Here is a 12,960-nt window from a genome sequence, read left to right on the forward strand (position 1 = left end):
CGAGCAATACTTCTTTCAATTGTATCTTTGTCTCACAATTCTAACTTTTCTTCTCAGAATTGAAACGTTTATAGAACTATAATAGTTAATCAACAATATTAATATATATATATATATATATATATATATATATATATATATATGTGTTGCATATATAACGTTGATACCGTTGCATTGCGTACTGCATGATGGTGATGATTTTTTCATTCATGAGGTGTTTGGTGATTCTCTGCTTTGTAGTGGTGTGTGTTTTTACCTCCAAACGCGCCCAGCAGGACTTTCTGATAGAAGGGCATGGGTCCCTGACCGCCGCTGCCCATCATGTCTCTGACCGTCTCATAGATGGCAAACCTGGTGAGAGAATACGACATCTGCAGAGACAGACAGAGAGAGATTCATTAGCATTACATGTGTATTTCATCAGCTTCAGTGTAAACAATGTTTAGCCAGTAAACACTAACAATCTTAATCTGACACTTAACCATGAGAGACTGACTTTAACCGAAGATTTGCTGTTTCATGTATTTCAGGAAGAGTTTCTGATATATTCAGGGCAGTGTATTAGCTGACAGTTCTGGAGATCAGTTTGCATGTGTGTTCGGCAGCTTTTGTTTCCAAAACATTGCTAGTTTAAGTTAAAGCATGACCATGCATTTTCACCGAACAAACAATGTGGATGGATTTGAGTGTGCTTCTTCAGGGGGGTATTCCAGAGAGCAGGTTATGTGACATACCCGGGTATGTTTGAGGATGAGAGAGCGGATAACCTCAGTTTTCGGTTCCAAAATCGGAGGTTACTTTCAGGGTATGTAAGTAACCATAGTAACTTGCTCTCTGAAGATAACCTGCTCTGGAGTTAATATATAATTAGCATCAAACAAACAATATAATTCATATTCTCAAGGATTAAAGATTAAATGGAAAAAAAACATAGATAGATGCACTATAAAAATAATTATAATTATAAAATATTATTAAGACTATTATACAATATATTTACACATAAATGTATTATACACATATTTATGTACATTTTTTAAAAATCATAACTTTTTTTACAAATGTTATACAAATAAAAACGATTTATTGATTACTTTATCAGATGTATCAATTCATTTATCAATGACTTAATGTAAATATATATAAATAAAATTATAAAAATATTTAAATAATTTTACAATAAATATATTTAAATATAAATTTACTATACACATGTACATATACGTTTTTTTACATTTAAACACACACACACACACGTAGCTAGATAGATGATAGATAGATAGATAGATAGGTGATAGATAGATAGATAGATAGGTGATAGATATATAGATATATAAATAGATAGATAGATAGGTGATAGATAGATAGATGATAAGATATATAAATAGATAGGTGATAGATAGATAGATAGATAGGTGATAGATCAATAGATAGATAGATGATAGATATATAAATAGATAGGTGATAGATCAATAGATAGATAGATAGATAGATGATAAGGTAATAGAAAAAAAATTAAAATGATTGCAAAACCATCAATTAGGTGGCGATATGCACTAAGCATGTAAATAACCACTTAACAAAAGAAGAAGAAAGAAACAGCATGGCGCTAGCGTCCGTTTCCATAGTGACTCGTCGATTTGGACTCCCGGACGCGTTTTTGGAACCACATACCTCGAGTAAGCAAGGTTTGGGGTTAATCAACCGAAAGTTCAGGGTTTAGCTGACGGTAAGTTAACCGTGCTTTCTGGAATACACCCCAGGACTCAAACTCTGTGACTCTTACATCAGTGTCTGACCCTCACACACGCTCAAACAGCAGATCCCGATCACATGACCTGACTGACATTGTACGTGGGAAAGTGACTTATTTCATCAAATAAGTCATTAAAATAAGTTGTTTCTCCAGTTTTACAGGCGTTACCACTGCTGGGTGTGTGAATCTCAGCTCGTTATTCCCAGACAAATCAAGCTGATCTGGGGTCAGGATCTGACCTGTCTGCAGAGCGAGGCGCTGAGGCCGTTATAGAGCGCCAGCACACCGTCGTTCTTCACCACGTGCATCGCCATGCCAACCATCCTCATCTTCACCTCCTGCTGCGTCTGCAGGTGCACCTGTCAACATCAGCAATATCATTATTATTACATCAGATCACATCAGCAGTAGGGATGTAACGATTAACCGCGAGCCGGTTGAAAATATGTGACGATTCAAATCGGTTGAGATGCTAAACAAATCACGATTCAATTAGGGGTAGGAGTTTATATGAATGTAAGATAGGTAATAGATAGATAGATAGATAGATAGATAGATATTTTACTAATCAATAAAAACTAGATGTCCAATACTGTCCATTAACTAAGTTATCAAGAATAACCAATGACTGGCCAATCAGAGGCTTCGATACTCACAGCGATGAAGCTGGACAGGAAGTGTGTGAGTATATTATCTCCCATGAGTCCTGTGCCCAACACCAGCTGCTTGGACTGATCATAACACGCCAGCTGACACAGAGAGACACGCTCGGGATAATTTCATCATCATAAACACTTCATCTGACAGATGCCTTCGTCCACAGCGGCTCACAGCGCATTCAGGGGATCATTCCTCAGTTTGTGTGGGAACCAAAGAATATCTGGCCTTTTTCTACATTTTATGCACTTATTCTGAATAGTTCATAGATCACCAGAAAAAAAGTCTAATCTGATTAGCCAAAAATATTCAATAAACGGAGAAACTTCATGAATTGCAGTCATTCCCATCATGCACTGCTGTCTCACCTGTCCGACAGTGACCAGGGCTCCTCTGCTGGATGCCATAGTGGCTCCTGAGAACAACTTCCTGGTTCCCTCTGAGAGAAACACACGTTCAGAGAGACACATTCAAACATTTCCAGATGATTTTAGAGATCCAGAAACGTCTTTACCTTCCCGCCAGACCCGGAAGAGTCCGTCCAGCGCGTGTTTATAGCTGCGAGAGACACAGATATGATTCAGATTAATCACGTCATGACCGTCTGGAGAGATTTTAGACCTACACACACTCACTTTCTCCTCTGCTCTGCAGGAAGCTTCATATCGTTCTGCATCCTGTGGAGATCAATAACATGAAAAACGCTCACACTCGGCCAGATGAGCTAGAAACACAAACACAAACCCTGCAATACACACCGAACGTTAACCATATCCGCTGGAGTCCCGATGAAGCCGCCGGTGAAGCCTGTGGAGAAACACACAATATGTCTTCATCTACGCATCAGGGTTAATATTATTCTTTAAAATAACATATCTAAAACTGCAGTAAAAATTATTATAAACCATATAGACATATTTATGAGAAGTAGTAGCATATATTTATTTAATGCCATGTCAGCATCTTAGGCTATTTTTATGGCAAAAACCATTTAAAAAATACAAGCATAACAAATACAATAAGGTAATTGTGACTTTTTATCTCTTTAAATTTTATCTTGCAATTCTTTAAAAAATATATATTCAATTTGAGATACAAAAATTCTCTCTTTAGATTCTAAGTTTACATCTCGCAATTTTTGTTTGTAATAAAAATAAATAAAAATTAAAAAGGATGATTGCACCTTTTTAATTTAACAATTTTTATCTAGCAATACTTCTTTCAATTGTATCTTTGTCTCACAATTCTAACTTTTCTTCTCAGAATTGAAACGTTTATAGAACTATAATAGTTAATCAACAATATTAATATATATATATATATATATATATATAGGGGTAGGAGTTTATATGAATGTATGTCTGAGGGGAAATTACTGTCTTTAGAAAAGTTTAGATTAGTGTTGTCACGGTACCAAAATTTCAGTAATCGGTACCGATACCAGTGAAAATCCACGGTTCTCGGTACCAATTTCGGTACCAAAGCAAAACACAAAAACATCGTCTTTGTGAAACTTTTGGGAGAAAAACAAAGTACAACTACATTCTTAAGAGCAGAAGGGCACTGAAGGACAAACAGAGACACAAGATAATCAAAGTCCACCAAACCGGACTCAACTGAACACACACACACACACACACAGATGGCAGACATGTGCTGATCACACACGTCTGTAACTCATGAGGAATCTGGACAAAAGCATGCATGGACTGCCAGCTCTCTCACATACACACGTATTGATGTTATGGCATGATAGTGAACCCATTAAGAAGCACAGAATGAGCTGATCCTAAAATACCACTGGCCTTTAATATAAACGTACCGCATACAGAACATTTGCAGCCTTTCATTTAGAGCATGCATGTGAAACACTTAATTATAGCTCTGGAAAACAATTAAGACACCCATCCAGCTCTATTATAAGACCAAATGACTGCATTTGTTTCTGTAATCTAGAACAAAGTTCTGACTGTAGTGTCCTTCACTGCGGCTTGAGGACTTTAGGACCTGACCTCCGTCCTGTTATAATGTGATTACGCACTCATTCATTTGGTTTAATTATATAGGACATCACATGAGACCTAATCAGATCACAAACTAGTATTCAATTATGTGCTTGTCAATGGCTATTTTTTTTTTTTCATAATTGACAGGCAAAATATATCAATATTAGTTCACGTTAGGAAATTAGATGTACATAAAGTTGCTTAAATGAACACTTATTTTACACAAAATTTCACTGAAAAATATTTTAAAACATTTGACTAGGCTGTAAATATATATATATATTTTTTTTTTTTACAGACAAATGACTTTCAAGGATTTTATGCAGATATTGTTCAAATAAAATATATAATTTTACGTCCAACAAATTGTCAAATTTACTAGACGTAAAACATTCATTACAATTTGTCAGTAAGTTTCTATTAGGGCTGTGTGATATTGAAGAAAAATGCGATATGCGATAACTCATTAAATAATGCGATATTCGAAGCAATAATATGCAAGTGCTATATTAGTATATTATTATAGTTTTATATTTCAATTTCACAAAGAAACGTGCAGCATTTTGTCCAAGCCATAATAAAAGGACAAATTTAATTTATAATTTGTCTTAAATCTCATTTTGTAAAAAAAGAAATCGTGAATCGAATCGAATCGTGAGTTGAGTGAATCGTTACATCCCTAATCAGCAGTAAAACGAATATTTACAACAATCGTTCAAAAGTTTGTGGTCGGTAAGATTGTTTTTGAAGTGTCTCTTCTGCTCCCCAATGCTGCATTTATTTGATGAAAAATACAGGAAAAACAGTAATAATGTGAAATATTACAATTTAAAATAACTGATTTCTCTGTGAATCTATTGTAAATATAATTCATTCCTGTGATCAAAGCATCATTACTCCAGTCTTCAGAGTCACATGATCCTTCAGAAATCACTCTAATACGCTGATTTGCTGCTCAAGAAACATTTCTGATTATTATCAATGTTGAAAACAGTTGCGCTGCTCAATATATCTGTGGAAACCGTGACACATTTTGTTTTTCAGGATTCTTTAAGGAATCAAAAGTTCAAAAGAACAGCATTTATCTGAAATAGAAATCTTTCGTAACATTATAAATGTCTTTACTGTCACTTTTAATAAATTAAATGCATACTGGACAAATAAAAGTAGCTCTAGTGCGTGTAAAATTTGATTATACTATGCTCACTTGAGCATTAAGTACCTGTTGCTACATGCAACAGGTTGTAACAAAAACTCACTGACAAAACAGTACACACACACACACACACACACACACACACACACAGTACTGCTCTGTGGGAAGTTTAAACAGAGGCCAACGTTCGCTCTCACCAGTGCGCCAACTATAACGTCACATGTCTCTTGTGCTCAAACACTGTAATTATTTAATAATGCAGCTGTGCATGTGTAACTCAACAGTCAATCTCAAGTTAATTTACACATGCAGATGCATGTTTGAATCTTGTATTAATGTTTGCACTGATTCTTATTTAAGCTACAAAAGTTATTTAGGTTAGAGCAGTGAGTGATTTTCTCTGTCTTTTGTTCATGACCCCAAATATTGCAAACTGTAGCGATATGCATATTGCAATATGTACATTTTGCACAGCCCTTGTTTCTATTATTTTAACAGTGTTAAATTGGACAAATATGATCGGTATTATCGGTCTGACCGATATATTGCTCAGGAGTTATTGAAAGCACTCAGTTAGCAAAAGAGCAATATACATGTCTAACTATGAATTGTCCAAATGAGAAACTCTTTTCTGTTGACTCAGACCCAAACACTAGTCCTGTCAGGTGCTCCGGCGCTGGAGGATGAAGATGAGGCCGCTGATCTGTCACTAAACACCCGCCACCGAGAGCGTCTCACCTTGACCAGGTCCAGCGGGTGCGTGCAGCAGGCGGCTCCGCACGACGCGATCCCACCGAAGTACCAGCGCGACATCCGCTTCTCCGCCATCTCTCCGGTTACCGTTAATCTCTCTCTGGTTCGATTCTGAGCTGCGCGTTGCGCACTGCGCACTGCGGACAGAGTGTGTGGATGATCTCGCTAATCTTCCACGAGGTCGCGAGCGCACCGGTGACCCCGAAGAGCACGAGACATCTCGAGTGCGTGGCGTGCGTGATCGGGGCGCACAGACAAACAAAGTTCACGAGCAGCCAATTGCTCGCGCGGAACCTGGAACGGCCTCCCGGTGCGCCAGATCCACCTCCTATTGACACACACGCATTACAATACACACAAAAAGAGAGAAACATGCATCTGACTGCTCGGCGTTCATTGAGAGCGAGCACTGGACTCTTAAAGAGACAGTAGCCGCTGAGATACTGGATAGAGTTCGCTAAATCACTGCACTGTCACTTTAAGAAGAAACACTTCCTCATTCTCACGCAACTTCTAGAGGCGGCGGTGGAGCCACTGCACTCACACAACTGAGCTGCTGTGCTGTTGTGTAAAAGGTTTAGTTAGCCAATAAACGTTTGTTCTTGAGACACGTAGCCTGCTTATATTCCTATCGGACTGACTGATTGGGTATCTATTTATAATGCCAATTTATAATGTACAATAATCATATATGTGACCCTGGACCTCAAAACCAGGCTTAAGTGTGTTTTTTTTTTTTGAAAGCTGAATAAATAAGCTTTCTATTGATGTATACTTTGTTAGGATAGAACAATATTTTGCCGAGATAAAATTATTTGAAAATCTGGAATCTAAGGGTGCAAAAAAAAAAAAAAAAAGTATAATAATAATAAAATCACAATATTGAGAACATCGCCTTTAAAGTTGTCCAAACGAAGGTCTTAGCTATGCACATAGTACTAATCAAAAAGAAAGTTTTGATATATTTACAGTAGGAAATTTACTAAATATTGTCATTGAACATTTACTTAATGATTTTTGGCATAAAAAAATATTGATAATTTTGGCCCATACAATGTATTGTTGGCTATTGCTACAAATATAGCCTACCTGTGCTACTTATGACTGGTTTTGTGCTCCAGGGTCAATAATATCTAAATAATCTATTTGTCGGTCTGTCTATTTCTTCAATTTCAAAGTAGCATACTACTTGAACACACAGTACTGCTCTGTGGGAAGTTTAAACAGAGGCCAACGTTCGCTCTCACCAGTGCGCCAACTATAACGTCACATGTCTCTTGTGCTCAAACACTGTAATTATTTAATAATGCAGCTGTGCATGTGTAACTCAACAGTCAATCTCAAGTTAATTTACACATGCAGATGCATGTTTGAATCTTGTATTAATGTTTTAAGCACACACAAAGGTAACTGCACTCAGACTGTCTCTCATTAAACTCAGATCTCTGAAGGGTGACTGGGTGACCTTCGTGTCAAGCAGCTCTTCACAAGTGTTTTTGGCTTCAGTATGTGGTTTTATGGCGCTTATCTGTGGCTTTTGTTTTGGTTTTAGTGGAGAGCAGACAAATCTGAGATAATTCAGCCTGTTATCACAGATAAACAAGAGAGCACTCAGACGATTTAAAACCAGAGAAAGCATAGGGGACAAGCGTCTCTCAGCTAGCAGAGAAGTATCTGACTGTTTAGTAACTCACTCTCTTTCTTTGAATACTTTTATTCGAGTCTCATTCATAGGCCACCTGATACTTGTTCTTTGTGAAACTTTTGGAGGAAAACCAAAGTACAGCTACGCTCTTAAGAGCAGAGGTAAACTGAATGACAGACAAGACACAAGATAATCAAAGTCCACCAAACCGGACTCAACTGAACACACACACACACACACACAGATGGCAGACATGCAGTACTAATCAAAAAGAAAGTTTTGATATATTTACAGTAGGAAATTTACTAAATATTGTCATTGAACATTTACTTAATGATTTTTGGCATAAAAAAATATTGATAATTTTGGCCCATACAATGTATTGTTGGCTATTGCTACAAATATAGCCTACCTGTGCTACTTATGACTGGTTTTGTGCTCCAGGGTCAATAATATCTAAATAATCTATTTGTCGGTCTGTCTATTTCTTCAATTTCAAAGTAGCATACTACTTGATACAGTATTATCAAAGCATCAGTAATCTGTATGTATGCTTTGACAATATTGTATGTAAAAGGGAGGCAAAAAAACAACAACAACAAAAGCTTCCATTAATGTTACCTATACTGCATATGTTTTAAGGTCGTGAAATCATCCACAGAACTACTACTGAAGACTACTATCCTTAATATTTAACTGATGGAACTTTACTATTTTTGTGCTAGTGTTGTAATTATCATAAGAAACAGAGATTGAGAAACAGTATGAAGAAAATTTAATGAAAAAAAAAGCTTTGTTTATGTTATCTTCACTCTTTCTCTCTTTCTTTCTTTCTTTTTATGGTATCTCTCAAACCATAAAATAAACATTTTTGGTTGACCAAATAATATGTAAATGAATTTATATTTCATTGACATATTGTATAAATTAAGTTTCTATATATAAACATTTGTGGAATGGAAAGGTTCATCGTGGAACCATCAATACAAGTAAAGTCCCTTTATTTTTGAGTGTGTGATCTTGGAGGCTTGGGTTTGACTGTCTTCTTGTGGACAGTTGCAGTAATACGGGTACTGCTAAATCATCACTTATTAATAATTTCCCCTTTAAACCATCAGGGGTTACAAATGAACCCAATGTAGAGCCAACCAACATGCCTCTCTCTCTGCAGGGGGCACTAATGTCTCTGAAGTGTTGATGCTGATGAATTCCTCCTCCTCTGATGGTGTCTGTTTCTATACAGGGCTTCTGAAGGAGTTCAACACGAGCTCATATTCCACACTGTGACATAATCAGAGCAACAGTGGACCCTCTGTTTATTGTCCCTGTCCTGTATTCTGCTATTGTGTCGTGTGATCCCTGCCAACGCATTAACACACGCATGCTATGCATGTCCAGGCAACACACATCAACACGCAGTCAACCTACATTATTCTATTAGGTTTATTAGACAAATAATACACAGCAACACATCAATAAATAAATCAAATGAGATAATCATTAATTATACTGAGCATTGCAAAAAGACATAAAAACAATATGTGAGGCTGTGATACAACAACAAAATTAGAGTAACCTAATTACTGATCTTCATATAGCATGTAAAAGATCCTTCAGAAATCAAAGTAAGTCACTAAAGGCTTGGAAATGTATTCAGATTCAATGAATTAGAGATTAAGATTTCTTAATGCAATTGCAGTTTCTTAAAGGGGTCCTATTATGCTTTTTCACTTTTTCAACTTTAGTTAGTCTGTAATGTTGCTGTTTGAGCATAAAAAAAAGATCTGCGAAGTTACAAAGCTCAAAGTCCACTTCAAAAGGAGATATTTTATTTAACAGAAATCACTTTTCAAAAACTACAACGAACGACTCGTTTAGACTACAACGCATATTTTCTGGGATTTGTGATATCACAAATACCGACGAATGGGACGAGACCTGGTTGAGCTGCACTAGAGAAGGCAATGAGTGTTATCACTTTGTCGAAGACACGCTAGTTTTCCCAAGGCAGACAAACTTAGAGTGGTTACAGTCATCCGGGTTTAAATCGCGCTCAAATTGATTTGATTTTGAGCAATATTTACACTGAAGCTCGCAGGCGGCGATGGTAAGGAGCATGACATTTCCCGACCAGGCGCTGAGTGGAGCCAATCACAACGCACACTGGCCCAGCTAACCAATCACAGCACACACTGGCCCAGCTAACCAATCACAGCACATTTCGTATTTCAGAAGGCGGGCCTTCATTTGAAACAGGAACTATTCGAGCCGTTCATGCCAGACTGGGGAGAGAGGTGTTGTAATAATGTAAAATATGTGAAAAATAATGTGTTTTTCAAACAACCTATTATGAGAGCCTGTTCTAGTACACTCCCAAAACAAAATCAAGACTTTGTAAAAGAGCATAATAGGACCCCTTTAAAATAAAAATTATGTCATACACCATTATGTCGTTCTAAACGAACGTTATTCATTCTAGCACAAGTAGAAATTCTGAAAAGTTATTTTCCACATGAAGACAAACTGTCAAGTTCCAAAAAAGACAAAAGCATTTTCAAAAGTATCATAAGAGTAACATCATTAATAAATGTTTCTGTGTGTTGTGAATAAGCTGTAGGCTTACTGTATGTTTATGATATACCTGCTGAAAAAAAAAACTGCTAAAACTAGCCTAAGCTGATTAGCTGGTTTTAGCTGGTTGTTCCAGCTGGTCTCCCAGCCTGGGGTGCATTCTCCAAAAGCTTTGTCAGCTAACTATTGTCGTTTGTTCCACTGAACTCTATTGATAACGACAGAACTTGCGACCATAGTTGTTTTTGGAAAATGCACCCCAGACCAGCTAAGACCAGCCTAACAAGCTAAACCCCTCTAAAACCATAGCTGTTTTTTCAGCAGAGCAAATACAAATGTCTATAAAAATGGATAATAAAGAGCTAATTAAAATCAAATAAAAAAGCTGCATAAAGTATGCAAAATTCTCCTTTTGCGTTCCACAGAAAAAAAAATTAACAGCGTACAGTTTTTGAATGGCATAATAGTGAGTAAATGATAATATTCCTGCATTTCTGCAGATTAAGGCTTCTAGGTGAGCACTAGGACACAGTTTATCCAGGCTGAGTCTTTTACGCTCACTTACACAAAGACCTTCTCCGGTTTGCTCTCTGCTGTGGACGGAGGGTTTCCTTTGGCGCCTTTTCCAAAAACAGGCATGGCTGGAACTCCAGGAGAGGTGGAGCCTAAATACAGCAAAGCCCCACCCACCAGCATCAGCACGGTCACGCCCCATCCCAGGTAGAGCGCCGATCCTAGTTCGCGTTTAAGCGGGGCGGCGACGTTCGGGTCGTGGAAATCGCGTATCACGACATACGCGGTCCAACACACTGGCAAAAGGAAGAAAAACGCAGCCGCCACGAAGAGCGCCGCGCCGACCCGCACCAGTCGAGCTTTGGTCTCGTGCGCATCGCCCAGGCAGCGGGTGCACTTGAGCCCGGTCACGCTGAGCATGAGCGCCAGCAGACACAGGAGCAGCGACAGCACGCACAGGGCGCGGCACATCTGGGCGGACCCTGAGAGGGCGAGGCCAGAGTCATAGACTTTACACTGCAGGCGGCCCCACTGCGACAGACACGTCATCCACAGCCCCTCCCACAGCACCTGAGACACCACCAGCTCATCCCCCACGAACGCCGACACGCGCCACCAGGGGGCGGCACAGACCAGGATCCCGAACGCCCAGCCTGCTACGCCCAGGACCAGACCCATCACCTGAAGACCCGTGTTTGCCATGACTGATCGTCAACCGAAGACTGATTCACTCTGCAAAACAGAATGCTTTTTTTTTAAAGGTTAGATTTAGAAAATAGTTTGATCCTCCCTGATAAAATAAAATAAAAATGACAATGATTATGTCTGCAGTGCAATTTCTGCTGTCGTAAATATTTTGATTTAATAAAATAGAATATTTTTATATAAATGTGACCCTGGTCGTAAGTGTCACGAATCCGGTCCACGAACTTCCGTCTGCTTGCCACCAGAGGTCACCCTTCCATTACATTGACTCTCACACTACACAAACTGTTGCATGTCATCCCGGACTACATATCCCATCATCCATTGCAGTGATTGCACACAGCACTGATTGCACACAGCTGTAACCAATCACACATTCACTATATAACACTCACTCTGATCCCTTTCAAACTGCTGAGTATTGTATAGCGTTTATCACTCTCATAGCGATAGGTACTCTATGGAGCCTGTCTAGTTTTTCACAGCCTTATCTTAGTCTTGCCTTGTCTGTTTTCTCGTGTCCTGATCTTTGCCTGTGTTTCTCGGATTCCCCCTCTCGTCTTGCCCTATTCGGATACTGTTTGCCCCTGCCTGGACCTTTACCTTGTACCTGGATTTATCCCTCTAGTCTCGCCCTGTTGATTCTGTTCGCCGATCGTAGACCCACGCTAGCCCTAGGAATATTCTTGTGTCTTGCCCTCTATATACCTGTTGCCATTGTCTGACCCTTGCCTGTTTCTGACCATGTCGGTTAATAAAGCTTCGCACTTGGATCTGCACGTCTCATGTCTCTGTCGCTCTGTGACAACTATATGGTTAGGATTAGGGTTTGGTTTAGGATTACTTGCATGTAATTATGCATAATTTATTGTTATTATAATAGTAAGTACGTGTGTAACAAGGACACCTTAAAATAAAGTGTTACCAAAGTCTCTAATATGCGAGAGTTAAAACTCGCTAGTGGATGTTGAGCTTTGGCTCAAATTGAATCAGTTTGTCTCTGTTTTGGAATCCTGCAAACATTACTGAAGCTTTTGAAGATTTAATGCCTTGTTTATTTATTGAAACGTCTTCGTGTGAGAGAATCTGAAGAATTGGCGAATTTCCCCAGAGCCTGGCTGGCTTTTAATTTCGAATTCACGTCTCACGGAGTTTGCTGTGGTGTCAGGCACTTATACAAGAATAAGAAGAGACATAT

At 38.4% G+C, this 12,960-nt stretch overlaps 2 protein-coding genes across 2 annotated transcripts in view; both read right to left on the reverse strand.

The window, feature by feature from the left end:
• Window positions 1-6,809, reverse strand: part of LOC107698213 (mitochondrial dicarboxylate carrier-like) — an 8,785-nt gene extending 1,976 nt beyond the window's left edge. Inside the window, exons 1-7 of the mRNA XM_016499177.1 lie at window positions 6,314-6,809; window positions 3,893-3,926; window positions 3,172-3,220; window positions 3,049-3,090; window positions 2,928-2,971; window positions 2,782-2,852; window positions 2,413-2,505 (exon numbers count right to left, since the gene is read on the reverse strand). Coding sequence (XP_016354663.1) covers window positions 2,413-2,505; window positions 2,782-2,852; window positions 2,928-2,971; window positions 3,049-3,090; window positions 3,172-3,220; window positions 3,893-3,926; window positions 6,314-6,403 — 423 coding nt within the window. The 5' untranslated portion in view covers window positions 6,404-6,809. The remainder of the gene's footprint in view (window positions 1-2,412; window positions 2,506-2,781; window positions 2,853-2,927; window positions 2,972-3,048; window positions 3,091-3,171; window positions 3,221-3,892; window positions 3,927-6,313) is intronic.
• Window positions 6,810-11,025: 4,216 nt separating this feature from the next.
• LOC107698218 (claudin-9-like) overlaps window positions 11,026-12,960 on the reverse strand; it is a 3,489-nt gene continuing 1,554 nt past the window's right edge. Inside the window, exon 2 of the mRNA XM_016499183.1 lies at window positions 11,026-11,789. Within this exon, the coding sequence (XP_016354669.1) occupies window positions 11,106-11,759 (654 nt within the window). The 5' untranslated portion in view covers window positions 11,760-11,789 and the 3' untranslated portion in view covers window positions 11,026-11,105. The remainder of the gene's footprint in view (window positions 11,790-12,960) is intronic.

This window comes from Sinocyclocheilus anshuiensis, unplaced genomic scaffold (assembly GCF_001515605.1).
Source record: "Sinocyclocheilus anshuiensis isolate Anshui unplaced genomic scaffold, SAMN03320099.WGS_v1.1 scaffold2736, whole genome shotgun sequence".
In the NCBI taxonomy this organism is placed as follows: domain Eukaryota; kingdom Metazoa; phylum Chordata; class Actinopteri; order Cypriniformes; family Cyprinidae; genus Sinocyclocheilus; species Sinocyclocheilus anshuiensis.